Source organism: Macrosteles quadrilineatus, unplaced genomic scaffold, assembly GCF_028750875.1.
Source record: "Macrosteles quadrilineatus isolate MER2022 unplaced genomic scaffold, UCM_ALF_1.0 Scaffold_3__2_contigs__length_128488019, whole genome shotgun sequence".
Taxonomy (NCBI): domain Eukaryota; kingdom Metazoa; phylum Arthropoda; class Insecta; order Hemiptera; family Cicadellidae; genus Macrosteles; species Macrosteles quadrilineatus.
This window is the reverse complement of record NW_026542596.1, coordinates 25,040,568-25,065,009: the sequence shown is the minus strand read 5'-3', so window position 1 is coordinate 25,065,009 and position 24,442 is coordinate 25,040,568. Positions and strand designations below refer to the sequence as shown.

The 24,442-nt window shown below is 41.8% G+C and overlaps 1 protein-coding gene across 1 annotated transcript in view; it reads right to left on the bottom strand.

The window, feature by feature from the left end:
* Positions 1-208: 208 nt before the first annotated feature.
* LOC128990076 (caseinolytic peptidase B protein homolog) overlaps positions 209-24,442 on the bottom strand; it is a 38,605-nt gene continuing 14,371 nt past the window's right edge. Inside the window, exons 3-8 of the mRNA XM_054412308.1 lie at positions 13,898-14,076; positions 12,320-12,481; positions 11,542-11,701; positions 10,795-10,985; positions 10,232-10,382; positions 209-507 (exon numbers count right to left, since the gene is read on the bottom strand). Coding sequence (XP_054268283.1) covers positions 371-507; positions 10,232-10,382; positions 10,795-10,985; positions 11,542-11,701; positions 12,320-12,481; positions 13,898-14,076 — 980 coding nt within the window. The 3' untranslated portion in view covers positions 209-370. The remainder of the gene's footprint in view (positions 508-10,231; positions 10,383-10,794; positions 10,986-11,541; positions 11,702-12,319; positions 12,482-13,897; positions 14,077-24,442) is intronic.

Below are 24,442 nucleotides of genomic sequence, written 5' to 3'. Positions count from 1 at the left end.
GCTTTCAGAGTATATAGTAATGATTTTCCTGGAGCAAAGCTTGATAACCAGTTACTATGTTATATCAGAATTGGATGCGGATGATCTAGTGGAGCATGGGACATCAGTCAAGGTCATATTTAAAACACATAGCTCTCAACATCCATGATGGTTTTATTTTTAACTGTATTGGTAAAATATAAAATCCATTATTTTAAACAAAACATTGTTTTTAATAAATGCTAGTAACTTCATAACTGGCTATTAAATTATATAAAATATTTAAATTCAAAACATTTAAAAATAACAACCTTTCTGACAAAAAAAATCAAATGAAAAATGTAACAACGTAATCCTACCAAGTTACCGTAGTTTTATTGGTAGATGTAATCTATGATAAGAAATGTTCGTCATAGTCGGTGAACACTTTGTCACATTTTCTCTTCACTCGAAACCTCAAAAGAGGTTTGCTATCTCTGTCTTGCTGGTGGGTGGTAACGAACACTGAAGATCCTTTGTCAATGGTTCCTGTAGAAGAAAATATATACAAAATTTAAAAGTAGGATTATTAATCTTAATTCAGTTTTTATTGCCTGTCTGTTTTCGTTATGATAGTTTAATGTGTACATGTCAAAGCTACATAACACATATTAAAACTGCTACCCACAGCAGTTTTTATTAGGGCTGCTACGTAGTACGTGCGTGTGGTGTGAAAGCTACGTTGAGGAAAAGAGTGAAATGTAGAAATTGTTGTAATGTCTAACTTTCATTTGCCTGCCTAATTTGAAAAGTTGTAAATACTTTAATACTTTTTTATGAAAAGTATTAAAGTATTAATAACTTTTGGTTAATGTTATATTTCTATATTGTTATGAGTTTGTTTATAGTTTGACCTGTTGATGCATTCTATCTTATTCCCAATTAAATTAGTTTAATTTTAACTAACTGTCTAAATCATTTTATATGATCAGGGTAATTAGTCGCTGCAGCTCAACTCTGCTATTTCACCAACATCAGCTTATGGGCCTCCTGTTTACTGATTTGTGATTTCTCTGATTATTTTGTCCAAGTTCACCAACTTTGAAAATGTAATAACCTCCTTCAATAGAGAAATTGAAAGGCCGTGAAAACTATGATACATGGAAAGTTGCCGTTCAAGCATATTTGGAAGATTGTGAGCTCTGGGACTGTATTTTGGGAACTGGAGAAAATAGAAAGAAAGTGACAAAATGTAAATACAAAATGATCTTGCTAATTGATTCAGTTAACTATGTCCATGTTCAATCAACAGAAACAGCCAAGGAAGCCTTGGAAAATTTATAAAAGGCATTTTTTGACAGGGGTTTGACCTGAATAGTTGGTTTGCTGCGATTGTTAACAACAAGGGTAGAAAATTTTAAATCCATAGAAGATTATGTAAATCAAATTGTATCAACGGCCCACATGCTAACTAACAATGGTCTGAAAGTGGATAATGAGTGGGTAGGATCAATTCCAACCAATGTTCGTGGGTATTGAAAGTTCTGGTGTCAAGATAACGGCTGGTTCAATCAAAACTAAACTACTTCAAGAAGTATCCATGGAAAATTAATCTTCCAAATTCATTGCGATGTACGGATATGTTTGAAGAGAAAATTCAAAGCCAAGTTTTCAGAACAGCCACAGACACACACTTCAAGCCAAAAGAAACTCACCGAAGACAAGAAACGGCAAGATAGCAAAGATTACAAGGGTCCTTGATTTTTCCAATGCAATGGTCATGGTCACATATCAAGAAACTGTGACAAATCAGCACCAGAAATGGTAGGGACAGTTGTAAGTCTAAACAGAAACTTCACTCTTTGCTGCCTTCTCAATGCAAACAGATTTAAGTAGTGATTGGTATCTAGATTCAGGAGCTAGTGCTCATTTATGTGTTGACAGTGTGATATTTGAAAATAAAAGGAAACAAGCTGCTATACCCGTGCTTTGCAACGGGAAGAAAATGTGACCTAGAGAGCTATTAAAGTGGTGCTGATGAATGTTTTAAAATACAGCAACTAACTCTATGATTTAGTTTGATAAAATAATTTAATTTAAAAGCGTAAACCTACTTACTTTCAAACCCCTACTTTTGATGTTAAGCAATAGCATCAATTGCTTCATATTGATGCTTCATGAATGACATGTTTAACCATAATTCTTCAATATTAGTCAAGCCTCTTGACATGTAGCTTACTCTTAAATTAAAAAATGAAACTTTGAGCAATTACTTTACAAAACGTATACAACCTCCGTTTTAAAACCAAACATAACCCTCCTCAATCTACATAACTCACAAAACAAACATCTTTTTCGAGTAAATAAACAAACACCAGTTCATTGTACTGACCAGCTGTTTCATTAACTAAAATTAAACTAAATCATTTAAACATTGAAAGCATGCCAGGCGTAGCCCTTTGGAAATCAGCCTGTGGGGCAGAGCCCTTAGGAAATTTGTCCATATTAATACTTTTTGGAAAATCTAAACACCCGAAACTTCATTTTGATGTGCCATATGCCTATATTTTTATTTGGTAAATGACATTATACACATACATACACAAGAACACATGGACATCCCCTAATGGAACCACTAGAAATCAAATAGACCATGTCCTAGTAGACCAACGTCACAAAAGCAGCATAACAGATATAAAAAGTATAAGGGGGGCAGAATTCGGAACAGACCACTCTTTAATGTTAGTTAAGGTAGCCCAAAGAATCGCAATACATAAAAGAAAGGAAGAAATATATAATTTACATATTGACACAGAAAAGTTAGAAGACAAACAGGTAACAAGAGAATTCAAGCTGAAACTAGAAAACAGATTCCAAGCTTTACAAAACCTCCAAGTAGAAGAGGATGTAAATAAAAACTGGAGTGTGTTTAAGGAAAGCATAATAAAAACAGCGAAAGAAGTGTGTGGGAAAAGAAAAGAACCAACAAAAAACCCTGATTTGATAAGGAATGTGAAACAAAGGTAATAGAGCAAAAGGAGAAGAAAAGGGCATGGTGGTCAGTCCATAGAAGATAAACAACAATACAATGAAATAAGTAGAGAAACAAACAGAATATTGAGACAGAAGAAAAGAAGGTACATAAATAGTCTGATTGAAAAAACAGAAGAAGAGTGCACAGCAAATAATGCACGAGATTTTTACAAAAAAGTAAGGTTTTCAAAAAAGGTTACACTCCAAACCCTTATGGAGTGAAAAACAAAGAAGGCATTGTTGTTACAGAAACCCAACAGATTATGGAAAGATTGAGAGAATGTTTCTGCGACTTACTAAATGTAGATGGTGTGGACTTTGCACCAGAAGAAGATAACGATGACGTATACTATCACGTTCATCCAAACCAGGGAAGAAGTCGAAGCAGCAGTCAAAGTTCTAAAGAGCAATAAAGCCCCGGGCAGAGATGGGATAACAGCAGAAATACTGAAGAAGAGAGGGGGAGTAGTAATAGGAAAGCTTTGGGAACTGATAAAAATAATCTGGGAGAGAGAAGAAATTCCAGAAGAATGGAGGGAAGCAATAGTAGTCCCCATTCACAAGAAAGGAGAGAAAGAAGAATGTAGTAATTTTAGAGGGGTAGCTGATTTTTATCCCCCTGGAATTTTACCCCCTGGGCAAACGTGACGTCACAAACCAGGGGGTAAAATTCCGGCCGCGAACTTTTGAGTTTCGCGACATCAGCTCGATGGATTAAACGCGAAATTAAACATATATTTTCACGGTTGTGAATTTAATCAGAACACATCAAATTATAAAAACCTAGAGTGTACGACCCGGATTTTTACCCCCGGAATTTTACCCCCTGGCCAGATATATAAATTAGTGATAATGATTAATTATCTTCATTCTGTTTTAATTTAATAGTAAACATTTTATTATTAAGTAGCCTATATTAATTTATTTGTAACATTAACTAACCGAACAGGTTTTTAATTTTAATTTTGAGATTCTAGTAATTAGAATTCAATCTTTGAAGCTAACAGTTGGTAAATATGACGTATAAACAATCAACTGAATGATAATTGTTTTGAACATTTCTTTATAAAATAAATAAATAAAGATAGGCTACTAAATAATGAAATGTTTACAATTAATTAAAAACAGAAATAAGAAAATCAAACATTCAATTTCTAAAAGCGGCCAGGGGGTAAAATTCCAGGGGGTAAAAATCCGGGGGTAAAAATCCGGCCCGTACATCTTCAGTTGTCTAAACGCTAGTTATATGGACAGGGGGTAAAATTCCGGTTTTTATTGCTAATCTAATTAATCAAGCTCTGTCTATTTTCATTAGACTTCCAAATCGCGGGGGTAAAATTCCGGCGGCGAACAAACTTTTGGCCACTCAGGTTACTACGTCATAGTGACTTCAGCTTTGCCCAGGGGGTTAAATTCCAGGGGGATAAAATTCCGGCGACCCATTTTAGAGGCATATCACTCCTTAGTATACCGTACAAAGTTTTATCAAAGATAGAATCGGATCGAAGAATATACAAATGAACTAATCCTAGATCATCAGGCTGGTTTCATGAAAGGCAGGTCCACAATGAATCAAATATTTACCCTTAAAGAAGTCATATCAAAGTATTGGGAGTTTAATAGGGAGTTTTTTGCAATATTTGACGTACGATGATTAATCATTGATAAAGAAAACCCCTCAATATATTTCATATAAGTTTGCCAAAAGACTGTTTAATAATTAATATATAAACAGTCATATGTTTTTCAATTGTTTTGTAAACAGAAAATAGTTTAGTATGTTGTTTTGTTGAATACAATAAAGAAGATACCTAGTTTTTGTTAAAATTTATTTTGTCATTTCTAATGTTTGATATTAATCGTCCGTGATATCAAAGGAATTGAATCACGTACAGTACAGTGACGATATCAATTGGCGACCGTGACAGGACTTTAAGAAGAAATGGCAAAATTAGGAGAACCACCAGCAGACCCGGTGAGTATGTTACTAGTAAAGATTTCGGCACAGTTAGATACTCGATCAAAACAATTGGATACTCATTTGGCAGGCATCAAAAACGTAATTTCATCCTCCATTAAAAAGATTTTGGAAAACCAAAACCAATCAAAATTAAAATTAGAAACTAAACTTATTACTAACACCTATGAAACAGACAAATCGGACATCGAAACTAAATACAATGAAATCAAATTCAACAACCTTGAAAATATCTTGGAGTTAGCCGAGGACTCATCGGCCATCCCGGGAGGTATAGAGATCCTACGTCAGACAGAGACGTTTGAAGACTCATTGGCCATTCCGGGAGGTATAGAGATCCTACGTCAGACAGAGACGTTTGATGACTCATCAGCTATCTTGGGAGATAGAGAAGAGATCTTTCGACGGACAGTGATGGTCGAGGACTCATCAGCCATCTTGGGAGATAGACAAGAGATCCTGCGGCCAACAGAGAGGGTCGAGGACTCAACGGTCATCACAGGAGGTGCAGAAGAGATCTTGCGACGGACAGTGATGGTCGAGGACTCATCAGCCATCTTGGGAGATAGACAAGAGATCCTGCGGCCAACAGAGAGGGTCGAGGACTCAACGGTCATCACAGGAGGTGCAGAAGAGATCTTGCGACGGACAGTGATGGTCGAAGACTCATCAGCCATCTCGGGAGATGAGGATGGGATCCTGCATTGGACCGATGCTCCTGGGGTCACGTCAACCGCAAAGGACACCGAGATACGACCTGCACTCAATATTACGTCGTGTGAATATTTCGAGGAGGCCAAGGATACGATGAGAGGGAAGGAGCAAGAACTGAAGATCAGGCAGTGGGACAAGATGGTCCCTAAACACTGCAACAGGCAACATTGTCTGTTACAGTACCAACAAAAGGTGGAAAGGGAAAGGAAGACCAAAAAGATAGAATACCTTTACTTACAACTGAGAAATCGTCAGAAGTTGCGGCAGGTCAACCAGTCTGAGAGTTATGGTGAAGGTAGTGGAAGAGTAAGGAAAAAGAATGGTGGAAAATATGTGGAATCTGCAAGTGAAGAAGGAAGTAATGAAGAGGGACGGAGAAAGAAAGGAAGACCTTCTAAGAGAAAGGCACTTAAAAAGAAAAACACCACATATTCCAAGAAAAAGAGGTTCAAGTGCAGAAATGAATCTAGATCCAAATTTAACACCTAGTTTTAAAATTTTTGAAATATATATTGAGGGTTTTGGGGGGGATGATTGACGTACGATGATTAATCATTGATAAAGAAAACCCCTCAATATATTTCATATAAGTTTGCCAAAAGACTGTTTAATAATTAATATATAAACAGTCATATGTTTTTCAATTGTTTTGTAAACAGAAAATAGTTTAGTATGTTGTTTTGTTGAATACAATAAAGAAGATACCTAGTTTTTGTTAAAATTTATTTTGTCATTTCTAATGTTTGATATTAATCGTCCGTGATATCAAAGGAATTGAATCACGTACAGTACAGTGACGATATCATATTTATTGATTTCCGAAAAGCGTATGATAGCATAAACAGAGAGAAACTGTGGAAAAAGATGGACAAATTTGGAATCCCAACCAAACTTATAAACCTTGCTAGAACAACTGTAGCAAATTCCACATGTTCAGTAAAAGTAAATGGGAGAGTCTCGGAGCCCTTTACAGTAAATGCAGGGGTAAGGCAAGGGGATGGGCTCTCCCCAATCCTCTTCAACCTAGCAATAGAAGAAGCTCTACAAGAAGTGGCAACAATAGATAAGGGAATTCCAATTGGCTCCAGAATTAACATATTAGCGTTTGCAGACGATGTCGTCATTTTTGCAGAAACTTTAGAGGACCTACGCCAACTAACAAAAGTATTTATGGACAAAACAGGACAATTAGGACTAAAAGTAAATGATGGGAAAACCAAATATATGCAATTTTCAAGAAATCAAGGTATAGCCCAAGACCCACTGCAGGTAGATGACCATAAATTTGAAAAAGTAGAACATTTTAAGTACTTAGGGGTTATCTTATCCAGGGAAAACAAAGAAGAAATAGAAATTCAAAATAGACTAAATCTGGCAAATAGATGTTTCTACGCTTGCAACAGACTGATGTCCTCTAAGTTACTGTCAAAAAACACCAAAGTTAGAATTTATATTATTTAAATTTATTTCTCCGGCATAAACGTATGGATCACCTCAACTATGATTATCTGACAAAATTGTCAAATGGCTTGGTGCATGGAATCAATCTTTCTGATAAAAAGCCTGATATTCCTTGTGAATCATGTGTATTTGGCAAAAGCCACCGACTACCTTTCCAACCAAGTAGCAGTAAAAGTAGTGAACTGCTAGAATTGGTACATTTTGACTTGGTTGGACCGATGGAAGTAAATATTATTTTGCTGGTTCTAAGTACATTCTTACTTTCCTAGATGATTTTAGCCATAAAACATTTGTTTATTTCTTGAAGACAAATGATCAAATTTATGAAACATTCAATTCTTTTGAACATCTGGTAGAAAATCAAACTGAGAAGAAAACAAAACTCTGATAACAGATGGAGGTGTTGAGTATTGTAGCAAGAAGTTTTCTGAGTTCTATGAGAAGACAGGTATTGTACATCAGACTAGCTGTCCCAGTTATACGCCACAGCAAAATGGTAAAGCTGAGCGATTGAACCGCACAATAATGGATCGTGCCCGATGTTTATTGCTTGACTCCGAGCTGCCTAAATGTTTTTGGGCTGAAGCAGTTAACACTGTTTCTTACCTGTTAAATCGCTCACCGAGTAGGACAATATCTTCGACTCCCGAAGAATTGTGGTCAGGTCAAAACCCAACCCTCTCTCACGTAAAGACATTTGGTTGCAAAGCTTATGCACATGTTCCAGCACCAAATCGTAAGAAACTGGATGCAAGATCAACGCCAAGTATTTTAGTAGGATATCGCTCTACAACAAAAGGCTACCGTCTCTACAATCCGAGGACAAAAAAAGTACTAATTTCAAGAGACGTGACATTTTCTGAATGTGAATAAGGCAGTATTTTGCCGAAAAATGGTCGGGAACAAGAGGATTACATGTTTTACATTTCCCCAGAAGATTTTCCTGTAGAAGCACCCCAAGAATATGAATATGACTCAGCAGATTCTAACTTTGAAGTCAATGAAAGTTCTGAACTTGAAGAAAATCATCCGTTGCCAGTATCCAGTGATCGACCTCATAGAGTCCGTCAACCTCCCAAATCTCTTGAGGATTATGTAACTTATTATGCCGAGAATGATGAATCTAGCAACGATCCAACAACCCTGAAAAAAGCAATGGAAAGCCCTGATAGGGAATTGTGGGTACAAGCCATGAATCAGGAACTTTCATCCCAGATACAAAATAATAGTTGGGAGCTTGAGTTTGTTTAAAGTTTGACCTGTTTCCATTCAGTTGATGCATTCTATCTTATTCCCAATTAAATTAGTTTCATGTTAACTAACTGTCTAAATTATTTTATATAATCAGGGTAATTAACCGCTGCAGCTCAACTCTGCTATTTAACCAACATCAGAAATAGCACAAAGAATATAACAATAGTTATTTGTGCAACTAGTGAGAAAAGTGAGCAATTGACTCACTCGAGAGAAATCCTTACTCACGAGCCGTAGGCGAGTGAGGAATGGTTTCTCGAGTGAGGCAATTGTACTTTGAACTCGAGTTGCACATTATACTTTTCCTACAGTTACCATAAAACTAATAAATTGGTGAAGAAACATAACCTATTTTTACACAGAAGTGAACTTTTAATATAACATTTAATGTGAAGTGACAAATACAACAGTACAACAGCTGACCAGCTGATTTACAGCCAGTGCTGCCAACGTATTTCGCGCGCATACGGCGTTGCCTGCATGTTACGCGCTCACTATTTCGTGCCTTCACGTTGAAAATCTGGAGTGAGACAAAGTAATTAGAGTGAGACAATGTTAACATTGTCTCACTGATGAGCGAATTGGCCACTTTGCTTTCTCAAATCAGTGAGAGAACATGTACATTGTTCGGTAACTGTAGGAAAATTTATGAACAGTTGGGACTCTGGGCAAGTGGAGTGACCATCAAATCATTAAGTGACAACAAATAACAAATTAAATGTATAAAGCTAAGCCCATAGGAGGGTTTTCTGTTTATATTTCTTAATCAATTCAATGTATTTTTAATAGGTTAAGTACAGCAATAAACTTTTTCTAATAGTAATAAAGGAAACCCAAAAGTATTAAACATACAACAGAATGGTCCAGGGAGAAGAATGACAAGTAGAAAGCCTAAGGCAAGTTTGTGGCATTAGGCCTGGAGGTATGAGGAAGTCTTGGAGCCTCATAAGAGATGTCATAATTAGGAAGCTGCATACCAAACCTACTGAACAGGCCCGTGGTTTGCATATGATGCGCTATGAGCCAGAGAGGTGATTGTGCCCCTCTCTACATACATTATATGGAGAATTACTCTTCCTTGTGCACCCAACAAACCTTCTCGGTTAATATAGTTGTGCCACTGGGCCCATTTATAATACTGGACCTGCTACTGAATCGGCTTTGTTGATGAGGTCAAGTACTGACTGACATAGGCCTACAAGTGGCCAACTTAGTAAGTAAAAAGGATATAATAGTTTACGTAGAAACAGTTAACTTCAACAATTCCTTAGCCCAAAACAATGTGAATACTTAGCACATAATATTCCTTCAGGTAATTTTAAATGTTTATGCTATATTAGTGGATGGCAGCATGGTTATAATGAGAAGAATGAGAGATTCTCTAGGTCAACTTATCTATACATATACTGAATATGTATCTAAGTGTATGTAAGTGATTTTCTTATGAATGTACAGTAGACCCTTTCTAATCCGGCACTGTACCACTCTGGCACTCTAGTAATCCGGCATCTTTTGACGGGTGAGATCTTCCGTGATCGCGGCAAAATTCTCATTATCTCCCAGACATAATCATCCACTCCTGCGGTCACGGAAACGTCATCGTCGTCATGCGCAATCGTAGCAAAATCATGAACATCTCCCACGGACGTTTAGACGTTATCATCGCCTCCCGCGGTCACGGAAACATCATCGTCGTCATGCCCAATTGTGGCAATAGGGGTTTCCGATCTCGCGATCTTCGGAGATGTGTTTTAAGTATCACGGTCCTATATCTTCTGGATTACTGAGAGTCTACTGTATATAAAGAAGTTTACAGGTGTATTTATAGGTTACCTTTCTCATGAGCGGCCGCCAGCCGACTCACTACTTGTCTCTCTACTTCGTACTTGATGCTTCGAGCTCCATAGTGAACATCGTACCCTTCCGCTAACACACTTTCTACTCTCCTCGCCCACTCTAGAGAAATCATGTGTTTCTCTTGCGCCTGATGAGAAAAAGGAGGGTTAAAATAATGATCATGCCTTTAAATGACCCAACACATAGAGTTTGCCGTTGGTACCCAATGTAACATTAATCCAACCTAACAGTCCGCACAATTCTTGTAAACCCAAAGCACAACATAATGGTTCCAAGCATTAGTTCTAGATTCGGTTTTTAGCCATTTTTGATTAGTTTTGCTTGCACAGATATTTGTGAGTGAAGGTTTGGTTCTTTCAATGTAGATATATTAGCATTTGGGGCACAAAGGATAGAACTGTGTTGATAATCTATAAAATAGTAAAACGGTATTTAATCTAAACATTTAAAAATAGTTTGCAGTTTGATCATTGTTATTGACTTGTTTGTTTAAACAAACTACAAAAACTTTGGCAACTGTTATACATTTATTTACTCACCTTTTTCGCCCAAGTGCACAACTCTTTTGAAACCAACTTGTTAAGTTCAGCATTTGAAAAAGGAAGAAAGTAAACAATTTCGTTGATTCTTCCGAGAAATTCGTCTCTGCCAAAATGTTTCTTCAAAATTGGTCTAACCACTTTGTCTTTGAAGTGACGAGAAATAGTTATGTTTGAAGAGGTTTCTTCATCTGGAATAAATATTTTCATTATAAAAGAAAATTTTATAAATATTGAATGAAAATAATAAAAGGAAGAATAAAATAAGTTATGTTAAAAAAAAAACTAAAATATAGGTACCTCATTGAATTAATTCAAAACAACATGAGGATAATATCACCAAATTCTAGGTATTTCTATGTTTTTTTTCCTCTATAGAATATAGCTGGGCAGCTGAGCTGTTCTAGTTCTGGTAAAAATTTATGAAAAGTCACTGATGGTTAGAAGCTGGATCCAGCAGTCTTTTGCCATTGGGATCATAAAAAAAAAACAGCTGATCTTAACCACTAACTAAGCAAAATAATCAGTCTCAATCTATTATACACTCATCCTGTAATAAGTAAAGCCACAAAGTTGGTCATTTTAATTAATAATTACATATTGGTTCTGCTTGTTTACTAATTTGATAATTAATAATGCAGAAATTCAGCCTGAAAATCTAGGTTTATTATTTTAGTGTTATATAACTTCAATTTACAACGTCAGACACTTTGTAGCAGACCTCATGATAGACAATTATCAACTCACCAAACTTTCCCTCCAATCTCTGATTCATGAGGTCCTGAGCTTCCCGCCGTAACTGCAATGCATGTTCTGCAATCTCATCACTCGCAAGGTTTGATGTCATTACAAATATGGCGTTCTTGCACTCAATTATTGTTCTTCCCATTCCATCTGTCAACCTACCCTATAATAAGTTAAAAGTCTTTAGTCACAGGACACTGTCACATGCTCGGAATGGGTCTTTTTAGGTGATCCACTATGTATGCAGAAACCAGGATGAGAAAGCTGAAGATGTGCTCTTTGATTTGAATATAAAATGCTAGAGTCAGTTTGGGCAGTGTTCTTTGGTAAGTCGACTGAGAAACAGCAATTCCTCAAGAGGCTCTAACTAAGGTTACTTTCAAGTTCACCAGGACTGCAGATATCAGATTATTTTTCTTAAGGTTTTTCAGTGGAGTCAAAAAGTTAAAGTGGCTGACACATATCAGACAGTAAGGTCGCCCTAAAGGAATGAAAAAAGTTAAATAAAAAGTCTTTAAATCAGATTTTGAACTATAGCCTACATTTATAACATTATTGTTGTAATATTTTAAAGATAGTTCAATCAAATATTATATGATCATCCTGAAAGAGTTTACCTATCAGGATCGTGTTGGTAGGAAACATAACATTTTAAAAACCCAACCACTGCTAAATCAAGATAATTACTAAATTGATCACAGTTTTTCTGTAACAGGTTATCAAGGGCTGACTGTAAACAGGAACTATTATGCAGTATCTACAGTCCAATCTTTTCACAAACCTCATCAAACAATTTAAGCAATACAGTGAGAACATCAGGATGAGCTTTGTCAACTTTGTCAAACAGAACAACAGCATCGGGACATTTTCTCAGTCTCTTGGTCAGCTGACCTCCGCCATCAAATCTTACATACCCAGATGGGGCTCCAATCATCTTGGCTACCTAAACATAACACACAATCGTCAAACATAACAATAGCATCAGGACATTTCCTCAGTCTCTTGGTCAGCTGACCTCCGTCATCAAATCCAACATACCCAGATGGGGCTCCAATCATCTTGGCTACCTAAACATAACACACAATCATCAAACATAACAATAGCATCAGGACATTTTCTCAATCTCTTGGTCAGCAGACCTCCGTCATCAAATCTTACATACCCAGATGGGGCTCCAATCATCTTGGCTGCCTAAACATAACACACAATCATCAAACAGAACAACAGCATCAGGACATTTCCTCAGTCTCTTGGTCAGCTGACCTCCGTCATCAAATCCAACATACCCAGATGGGGCTCCAATCATCTTGGCTACCTAAACATAACACACAATCATCAAACATAACAATAGCATCAGGACATTTTCTCAATCTCTTGGTCAGCAGACCTCCGTCATCAAATCTTACATACCCAGATGGGGCTCCAATCATCTTGGCTGCCTAAACATAACACACAATCATCAAACAGAACAACAGCATCAGGTTATTTTCTCAGTCTCTTGGTCAGCTGACCTCCGTTATCAAATCCAACATACCCAGGTGGGGCTCCAATCATCTTGGCTACCTAAACATAACACACAATCATCAAACCTAACAATAGCATCAGGACATTTCCTCAGTCTCTTGGTCAGCTGACCTCCGTCATCATGTCCAACATGACATGAGTAATGGAGCCAGGCGGGGCTCCAATCATCTTGGCTACCTAAACATAACAATAGCATCAGGACATTAACACAATCCTTTCATCACAACCAAAATACCCTGGTGAGTGTTCCAATAATGAAACAACAGCATCAGTATAATATTCCAGGAAGATGTACCGTATAAGTGTTATGTTCATGTACCATAATCTCTTTTGGAGTATGCCTTGATTACTTAACATGTCCTTTCTAAATACAAAGGTTATCTACAGGATGACCAAGTATTTTTTTCTTTGGTAACATCTAAAAGTTGAATGGTATCTTCTGCAAAGTATAAAACATAAGAACAAAAAACTTATGTTAAAATAATCTATAAATATAAAACTCGACAATATACAAAATGGTTAAAAATTGCTCTTAACCAATTTACTGTGTAACAGAGTTATGGTCAAAACTAGAAATTTCAAATCTCAAAACCGAAACCGAAATTTAAATATCAGTTCCCAAATCTCAAATCTTAAAACGTAAAACTTTTTTATTTGCCCAGTCAGAGGCTCCAAAAAAATAAAATAAAATAAATTCCAACCACATGTTTTATTTACAGCGTAGGGTGAAAATAGAGAAGCCTGAACATCACATATTTTTGGTTGATTTTTCGACCACTGGACGACCACAAGTACCAATTAAAACAAAATTGTAACACACTAGCTGATTAATTACCTCATGTTTCTCCTGGTATTCCGACATATCTAGTCTTATAAAGGCGTCAGCCTCGTCTTTGTGTATATAATGGGCCAACTGTTTGGCTAGTTCAGTCTTGCCAATCCCTGAGGAGCCCAGGAACAAAAATACCAGAGGATGCTCATCATCAGCCCATCCGTTTTCTTTACGCCTAATTGCTGAAAAGTGAAAAATATATCTTACTTAACATTTATGAATATTTTCATCCTTTTATTAAAGAAGCCAATAACAAACATTTTGATTCAATATGAGTACAGTAAGCGCAAGCAGTCTGGGCACTCGGTTCCGTCTCTACTAGCCATCCTGTGTCAATACCAAACATTTTGATTCAATCTGAGTAGGCCTACAGTAAGTGTAAGCAGTCTGGGCACGCAGTTCCGTCTCTACTACCTGTCAATATCCTGTATTGGACCTACCTGTATTGGTCCTGTGTCAATACCAAAATTTTGATTCAATATGAGTACAGTAAACGCAAGCAGTCTGGCCACTCGGTTCCGTCTCTACTAGCCATCCTGTGTCAATACCAAACATTTTGATTCAATCTGAGTAGGCCTACAGTAAGTGTAAGCAGTCTGGGCACGCAGTTCCGTCTCTACTACCTGTCAATATCCTGTATTGGACCTACCTGTATTGGTCCTGTGTCAATACCAAAATTTTGATTCAATATGAGTACAGTAAACGCAAGCAGTCTGGCCACTCGGTTCCGTCTCTACTAGCCATCCTGTGTCAATACCAAATATTTTGATTCAATATGAGTACAGTAAGCGCAAGCAGTCTGGGCACTCGGTTCCGTCTCTACTAGCCATCCTGTGTCAATACCAAACATTTTGATTCAATCTGAGTAGGCCTACAGTAAGTGTAAGCAGTCTGGGCACGCAGTTCCGTCTCTACTACCTGTCAATATCCTGTATTGGACCTACCTGTATTGGTCCTGTGTCAATACCAAAATTTTGATTCAATATGAGTACAGTAAACGCAAGCAGTCTGGCCACTCGGTTCCGTCTCTACTAGCCATCCTGTGTCAATACCAAATATTTTGATTCAATATGAGTACAGTAAGCGCAAGCAGTCTGGGCACTCGGTTCCGTCTCTACTAGCCATCCTGTGTCAATACCAAACATTTTGATTCAATCTGAGTAGGCCTACAGTAAGTGTAAGCAGTCTGGGCACGCAGTTCCGTCTCTACTACCTGTCAATATCCTGTATTGGACCTACCTGTATTGGTCCTGTGTCAATACCAAAATTTTGATTCAATATGAGTACAGTAAACGCAAGCAGTCTGGCCACTCGGTTCCGTCTCTACTAGCCATCCTGTGTCAATACCAAACATTTTGATTCAATCTGAGTAGGCCTACAGTAAGTGTAAGCAGTCTGGGCACGCAGTTCCGTCTCTACTACCTGTCAATATCCTGTATTGGACCTACCTGTATTGGTCCTGTGTCAATACCAAAATTTTGATTCAATATGAGTACAGTAAACGCAAGCAGTCTGGCCACTCGGTTCCGTCTCTACTAGCCATCCTGTGTCAATACCAAATTTTTTGATTCAATATGAGTACAGTAAGCGCAAGCAGTCTGGGTACGCGGTTACGTCTCTACTAGCCATCCTGTGTACATTTGAGTCTGACTTACAAGAGGTATAAATGAGACAACGATGACATCATAGTTTAGTTCAAAATTTGCTGTAGTAGAGAGCACAGCGTTTAATTTTTATTTCACTATTAGTTAATTATAAAATTAAGAAAAATAATAAAATTAATCTTATAATTTTTTATTTATAAAATTAAACTGTCATAACCTAACCAAACTTGCTGATAATGAAAAAATCAAATGAAGGTTTACTAATCGAAAAAATGTTCTGTTCTTAAAATAAAATTTACAAATGCCTCAAATTCAATTTTATAATTATAAAATTAAATTGTCATAACCTAACAAAACTAACCAAACTTTCTGATAATGAAATAAACGGTATCAGCATTCTGACACATATACTTTCTCCCATAAGTTTTTCAAAAACCTTTATCATGTGTAAGAGGTGAGAGTAGATATACAGAAATGGGATTTGTACAATTTTGTTAAGAATTTAAAGGACATACTACATACTAATAACTAACATACTAAATTTTTATCAAAATCGTTCGGGCCATTGTTGGTAAAATCCTTTTTTTCTGTTATTTTATGGGAAAACTAGCTGTACCCACGGGCTTTGCCCCGTTTAACTTCATATGTGAGCTTGTTTGCATGGCTCAATCACGTCCTGGTTGAAGTTCGTTCGCTACGCTCACTCACCTTTAGGTTGGAGCTCGTTCGCTGCGCTCACACGTCCTGGTTGAAGTTCGTTTGCTACGCTCACTCACCTTTACGGTTGGAGCTCGTTTGCTGCGCTCACTTGCCTTCAGGTTAGCTCGTTCGCTATGCTAACTCGCCTCCGAGTTGAAGTTTGTTCGCTACGCTCACTCACCTTTTGGTTGCAAATTAGCTATTGTCATAAATTAAAAAAAATAATAGTGCTGCACTCTGTTGGTAATCCTTGTAACTTTAATGCTATTGAACATCACAGAACAGAACCAACTTGTTTAATTGAAACAGATGGTATGATTCATTAATTCCATTTAAATATGAGTACTCATTAGGTTAACATGGGAAACTCCAGAGCCACTGGGGCGGAGCCCGAGAGTCCGATCAGAATAAAAACCACTTAGTTTTCCTATTTAATGCCTAAAGAATCAGTGTACCAAATTTCAGCCTCCTAGGTAAGTGGGAAGTGGGAGAATTAGTGATGAGTGAGTGAGTGAGTGAGTGAGTCAGTCAGTGAGGGCTTTGCCTTTTATATATATAGATACCCATTAAAAATCAAAACTTCTAAAAAAAAACTATCAAAACTTTAAGGACCATAAACATACTATGTTAAATCAAAACCGGATTTTTTCTAAAATCTAATTTTTGTTGTTGTTTTTTTATGGAGTTTTTATGGGAAAATAACATAATTTACAATAACTTTTGAACTGTAATTTTTTACAGAAATGGGATTTATACCATTTTGTTCAGAATTTAAAGGGCTACAACATACTAAATTTTTATCAAAATCGTTCAAACCATTTTTGAGAAAATCCAATTTTTCTGGTTTTTTTTATGGGTTTTTGTGGGAAAATCCCCATTAAAAATCAAAATTTCAAAAAAATGAAAAAAAATGCCTGGAGATACCATGGATTAGAACCTACATATCAAATTTAATCGAAATCGGACCACAGGTGTAGTCCCTAGCTCTGTACACATCCACACATACACGCCATCCCTATACTAATGTGGACATGGGTTTTTAACCAAACTATGTGGACATCAAGGCACACGGCTGAAAAAAATATCCTAGGTTCTTTCTAACCTCAAATTGAAGAAGAATAAAAGAACACTCCTTGTTTATTGGTCTAAATGTAGTAAAAAAAATCATAAAAATTGTGTGGACGTCCCCACAGTTAATGCAAGAGTCGATCATGTCCCCACAGGTAATGCAAAAGCTAGTACACATGTCCAAACAGATAATGCAAATGTTGACACAATCGAGTGTTTTTTCGCTTAAAGGTGTTAATGTCCACACAGTTTGGGAATTTCACTGGTTACATTTTGACAGTATATTTAGGTTATGTCTCCACTCTTCTTTATTAACAAATTGTTGTATATTAGTCACATCCGAACTGCTATGTAGCATATGAAATAACAATATTCATGTATTAATTCATAGTAAAAAATATTTAATAAGTAAGAAATACAGTTTCTCGTCAGATAAAAATATCAGGACAAAATACTTATTGATGTATCATAGGTATACCCCCACCAGGTAACCGATAGGCGTACTCAGATAGTTGGCCATTCCTGTCTGGGCCGTCTAAATATCAACAATGTTTGTCTCTGGCGTTACCTAATAAAGTTCATTTATTCAGTTTCAAATGTGAGTTTTATTATATTATAGTATACCTCCAAGAACACGTTACTTATGTCTTCATAAAGATATTACTGGAGAACCATCGATATTTTTTTAAGTGATACAATTTTTTTACGGTTTTTTTAAGGTCAACGAACATTATGTCTGGAAATGACGTCACGGCTCACGTCAGTCACGTGACCACGCAGGGAGCGCGGCAGTCTACGTCAACTCCTACGTCACAGTCCTGGAGATCCAAACAGCGATCACGTACCCCACCTCCCCCCGCTACGTACAATAGACAACGGTCAACATCAGCTGGTTATCCACGTCATCCACGTTCCTATAAACATTCGCCGTCCCGATATAGGTCACCGTCCCCGCACCGCCGCTCGGACCATGAACTATCCAACAACAACCGGAAAACCTGTCGTTATTGTTTTAAGAGACACAGTCCATCAAAATGTCCCGCAAAAGACTGGATCTGTCACAACTGTGGTAAACAAGGACACGTTGCTGGTTTTTGTCATAGCGCTAATTTTGTTAACATGTCTAATACATTAATTAATGAGTCCGGTCCTTTGTCTGTATGTATACAAGTAAATGGTACACCTACTAATTGGCTAGTAGATACTGGTAGTGCAGTTAGTATTTTGAGAGCAGATCTGGCTAGGAGCTTAAAGCTAACTAAATTGTCACCTTTTCTAGGTCAAATCAGAAGTGTCAATGGTCAAGAATTAAATATTTTGGGTACTTGTGAGGTTGAGGTTAAACCCCAAAACCAATTGAAGCAACATTTTTTGAATGTTATTGTAGCTGAACAGCTGTCATGTCCCGCTCTTTTAGGGAGAGATTGGTTGTCAGTTTTGTCACCAAACTGGTCAACTAACTTACTGTCGGGATGTTTGTCTAACACTAATGATTGTCCAGTAAATTATGTGTCGAGTCCAAACGATGAATGTCAGTCCGTGGTTCAATGTAGGCCTAAAGCAAATGTAGTTGAAGTTTTGTCAACACGTTTCCCTTGTGTTTTTTCAAAGAAAAACAATGAACTACCAATCAAAGATTTTAAAGTCAGTATAAATCTGAAAGATGATGTTCAACCTGTATTTCACAAAGCGTACACAGTCCCTTATGCCTTGAGAGATGAAGTAAATCAAGAGTTTGTAAAGAAGTGTTTTTGACTCCCAAGAGAATTTTTAGGTTTAAGATACAAAGGTACTCGGAGACATCAAAATGACTCCAAAGGAGGGGAGAGATGCTCCGATGGAGGTGGTAAGGTACTCACCCCCACCTCTTGGGTACCATTCGGCGGGTACTTAACCAGGGTGTTTGGCAACGAGAAGTCAGTTGGGCCTTAGGGCCCGACCCCGCCGGATGGGCGTGCTGAGCCACCGGTGTGGGGCCTGATGGGCGTGTTGAGCCCCGGGCACCGTCGGACGGGCGTGTTGAGCCCCCGACACCCTCGCATGGGCGTGTTGAGCCCGCGAGTTACCTGATGGGCGTGCTGAGCCCCGGGTACGCTGGACGGGCGTGTTGAGCCCCCGGCACCGTCGGACGGGCGTGTTGAGCCCCCGGCACCGTCGGACGGGCGTGTTGAGCCCCTGGCACCCTCGCATGGGCGTGTTGAGCCCGCGAGACACCTGATGGGCGTGTTGAGCCACAGGTACGCTGGACGGGCGTGTTGAGCCCCCGGCACCGTCGGACGGGCGTGTTGAGCCCCCGGCACCCTCGCAAGGGCGTGTTGAGCCCGCGAGACACCTGATGGGCGTGCTGAGCCACAGGTACGCTGGACGGGCGTGTTGAGCCCCCGGCACCGTCGGACGGGCGTGTTGAGCCCCCGGCACCGTCGTACGGGCGTGTTGAGCCCCCGGCACCCTCGCATGGGCGTGTTGAGCCCGCGAGTAACCTGATGGGCGTGTTGAGCCACAGGTACGCTGGACGGGCGTGTTGAGCCCCCGGCACCGTCGGACGGGCGTGTTGAGCCCCCGGCACCCTCGCATGGGCGTGTTGAGCCCGCGAGACACCTGATGGGCGTGCTGAGCCACAGATACGCTGGACGGGCGTGTTGAGCCCCCGGCACCGTCGGACGGGCGTGTTGAGCCCCCGGCACCCTCGCATGGGCGTGTTGAGCCCGCGAGTTACCTGATGGGCGTGCTGAGCCCCGGGTACGCTAGACGGGCGTGTTGAGCCCCCGGCACCGTCGGACGGGCGTGTTGAGCCCCCGGCACCCTCGCATGGGCGTGTTGAGCCCGCGAGACACCTGATGGGCGTGCTGAGCCCCGGGTACGCTGGACGGGCGTGTTGAGCCCCCGGCACCGTCGGACGGGCGTGTTGAGCCCCCGGCACCCTCGCATGGGCGTGTTGAGCCCGCGAGACACCTGATGGGCGTGCTGAGCCCCGGGTACGCTGGACGGGCGTGTTGAGCCCCCGGCACCGTCGGACGGGCGTGTTGAGCCCCCGGCACCCTCGCATGGGCGTGTTGAGCCCGCGAGACACCTGATGGGCGTGCTGAGCCACAGGTACGCTGGACGGGCGTGTTGAGCCCCCGGCACCGTCGGACGGGCGTGTTGAGCCCCCGACACCCTCGCATGGGCGTGTTGAGCCCGCGAGTTACCTGATGGGCGTGCTGAGCCCCGGGTACGCTGGACGGGCGTGTTGAGCCCCCGGCACCGTCGGACGGGCGTGTTGAGCCCCCGACACCCTCGCATGGGCGTGTTGAGCCCGCGAGTCACCTGACGGGCGTGTTGAGCCACAGGTACGCTGGACGGGCGTGTTGAGCCCCCGGCACCGTCGGACGGGCGTGTTGAGCCCCCGGCACCCTCGCATGGGCGTGTTGAGCCCGCGAGTTACCTGATGGGCGTGTTGAGCCACGCCCATGCTCAGAAGTTAGCATGGATGGGCGTGTTGAGCCACCAGCACCGTCGGATGGGCGTGTTGAGCCCCTGACACCCCGCATGGGCGTGTTGAGCCCGCGGGACACCTGATGGGCGTGTTGAGCCACGGGTACCGCTGGACGGGCGTGTTGAGCCACCAGCACTGTCGGACGGGCGTGTTGAGCCACCGACACCCTCGTATGGGCGTGTTGAGCCAGCGGGTCCGTAGTCGTAGGTGGAGGGGAGGACTTTGGAGTCCCCCACCACCTTTAAAGCATATACATAGGTATACGCTAAGTGTTGAAGGAGTTTACGTAGGACTGCAGACCGAGTAGACTGCCTAGAGAGTGCTAACTTCTGAGCAAGTGACGCCAGAACCGTCTCCAGTGGAGAGCAGTAGCACATTAAACCGGCCCAGCTTGACTTCTGTGCTTGGAAAGCCAGAACCGTCTCCAGTGGAGAGCAGCAGCTAGGGGACCGAGGATTCCGGGGTGAAGGTGCCAAGGATCTAGACCGCGGACCCACACGGATATCTTTAGGAGTGTCGTAGACCACCGGGCCAGTAAGGGCGCAAGCAAGACTTGATCCAACCTCTGCCCAACCCCTGAATACGAGCCCGGAGACACTGCCTGGTAGGAGGACTACGGACCCAGGATCAAGACTGTATATAATATTGTATATATAAACATATATGTTAGGATAAGGATATCAGGGAATAAAATGGAAGTTTGAGATACCCAGAGTCTTTCACTTATCGACCCTTACCACCCTTGATAAGGCCTAGTGCTCTGGAGGAAACTTCAGCACAAGATTTTGGCGCCCGAACAGGGACAAAAGTGAAGACTTTAGTGGATTTTTTTTGAAAAGGGTAAAGAAGACCCGGAATCTGTAAATATTGTAAATAGTACTACGTTATTGAAGAATAGAAAAAAATGCCGTCTGACAGTGAATCGGACAACGGAAGTATAGTCGAGGAAGAAAAGAGGAACCCGAGGACAGGTTGGATATATACTCTCAAGAAGGCAGAATTAGTCGAGGAGTTAAGAAAATTTGGGCTTCAGTCTTCAGGAACAGTGAGAGCTGATCGTCGTATGTTTAGCAGTTTTATCAGAGGAGAATACAGACCTGCGTTAGCTACCCCACCACCAGGATCGTCTAGAGAGACTACAGAAATGAAATCACCAACCAAAGAAGATTCCAAAATAGTGAGTCACAAATATTTGGAAAATATTAATGTATGCAATACAGTCCGAAAGTGGAACCTTTTCTTCGATGGGGATAAGGATGTAGTTCTCTTTTTGGAACGAGTTAACGAAATGAGGGAAGCCTACAATATTGATGAAGACCAATTATTACCTGCTCTCCCAGAGTTGCTCAAAGGAAAGGTGCTTCTCTGGTACCGGAACTACAAGACGTATTGGAACACTTGGGGTGAATTTCTCGTCCATCTAGAAAATCAATTTCTGCCCCAGCGTTACAGGGAAAAACTGGACTCCGAAATAAGAGCTCGTACTCAAGGTCAAAACGAACTATTTAATGACTACGCAATCAGTGTTCAAACCCTGATGCGGCGACATGGAAAGTATTCTTCTGAGCAACAATTTAATTAGATTTACGAAAACATGCTCCCAGAGTATAAGCTATTTGGTCTCGGATGGGACATAAAAACTATGGAGGAACTAATGACAGCTGCAAAGGAGTACGAGTCCATCAAACAATCAGCCAACACTTTTCGCCCTCCCATGAACGCTGCACAATCCATGTATCCGGACATAGCATATAAGAGAAGAGACAAACTACCATGGCCCACGAGCAGTCGACCTCAAAAACAGGGTGACGGGTACCGTCCTCAAAGTTATGAGCACAGAGACAACCGCCATGGCTATGGACAACGAGATTCAAGGCTTAGGTGCTATAATTGCGATAAGCCAGGTCACTTATTCAGGGATTGTCATCTCCCTAAGAAACCGTCCTCGTGTAGGTTTTGTGGAACCGAGGGTAGATCAGGGAACTGTAGCTGTTCTAAAGGAATAAACTACAGAAGAGATCCAGAGAGACAAGGGCCACCCAGTTCTCGACAATAGGTCATATGAGAGACCAGTCACGAAGAAGGATATTTTATTTGTATTTCATCTGTATATAAAAACTATGGGACAGTTTTAAGTTTTGTTAGAAGAATCTTCATTTCGTTTCAAGAGTCAGTTACTTCAGTGTTAGTTTTATTTTTGTGGTCACTTTTAAAAACTGGCTAATGACTAAGAGAATTTTTTCCCCCTTTAAAAAAATCAAGTTTTCATTAAGATGGTGTGTTGTAAAAAGGAATTATAGAATTTTTTCCTCGTTGGGAAGAAAAGGGAGAGTGTAAAGAAGTGTTTTTGACTCCCAAGAGAATTTTTAGGTTTAAGATACAAAGGTACTCGGAGACATCAAAATGACTCCAAAGGAGGGGAGAGATGCTCCGATGGAGGTGGTAAGGTACTCACCCCCACCTCTTGGGTACCATTCGGCGGGTACTTAACCAGGGTGTTTGGCAACGAGAAGTCAGTTGGGCCTTAGGGCCCGACCCCGCCGGATGGGCGTGCTGAGCCACCGGTGTGGGGCCTGATGGGCGTGTTGAGCCCCGGGCACCGTCGGACGGGCGTGTTGAGCCCCCGACACCCTCGCATGGGCGTGTTGAGCCCGCGAGTTACCTGATGGGCGTGCTGAGCCCCGGGTACGCTGGACGGGCGTGTTGAGCCCCCGGCACCGTCGGACGGGCGTGTTGAGCCCCCGGCACCGTCGGACGGGCGTGTTGAGCCCCTGGCACCCTCGCATGGGCGTGTTGAGCCCGCGAGACACCTGATGGGCGTGTTGAGCCACAGGTACGCTGGACGGGCGTGTTGAGCCCCCGGCACCGTCGGACGGGCGTGTTGAGCCCCCGGCACCCTCGCAAGGGCGTGTTGAGCCCGCGAGACACCTGATGGGCGTGCTGAGCCACAGGTACGCTGGACGGGCGTGTTGAGCCCCCGGCACCGTCGGACGGGCGTGTTGAGCCCCCGGCACCGTCGGACGGGCGTGTTGAGCCCCCGGCACCCTCGCATGGGCGTGTTGAGCCCGCGAGTTACCTGATGGGCGTGTTGAGCCACAGGTACGCTGGACGGGCGTGTTGAGCCCCCGGCACCGTCGGACGGGCGTGTTGAGCCCCCGGCACCCTCGCATGGGCGTGTTGAGCCCGCGAGACACCTGATGGGCGTGCTGAGCCACAGGTACGCTGGACGGGCGTGTTGAGCCCCCGGCACCGTCGGACGGGCGTGTTGAGCCCCCGGCACCCTCGCATGGGCGTGTTGAGCCCGCGAGTTACCTGATGGGCGTGCTGAGCCCCGGGTACGCTAGACGGGCGTGTTGAGCCCCCGGCACCGTCGGACGGGCGTGTTGAGCCCCCGGCACCCTCGCATGGGCGTGTTGAGCCCGCGAGACACCTGATGGGCGTGCTGAGCCCCGGGTACGCTGGACGGGCGTGTTGAGCCCCCGGCACCGTCGGACGGGCGTGTTGAGCCCCCGGCACCCTCGCATGGGCGTGTTGAGCCCGCGAGACACCTGATGGGCGTGCTGAGCCACAGGTACGCTGGACGGGCGTGTTGAGCCCCCGGCACCGTCGGACGGGCGTGTTGAGCCCCCGACACCCTCGCATGGGCGTGTTGAGCCCGCGAGTTACCTGATGGGCGTGCTGAGCCCCGGGTACGCTGGACGG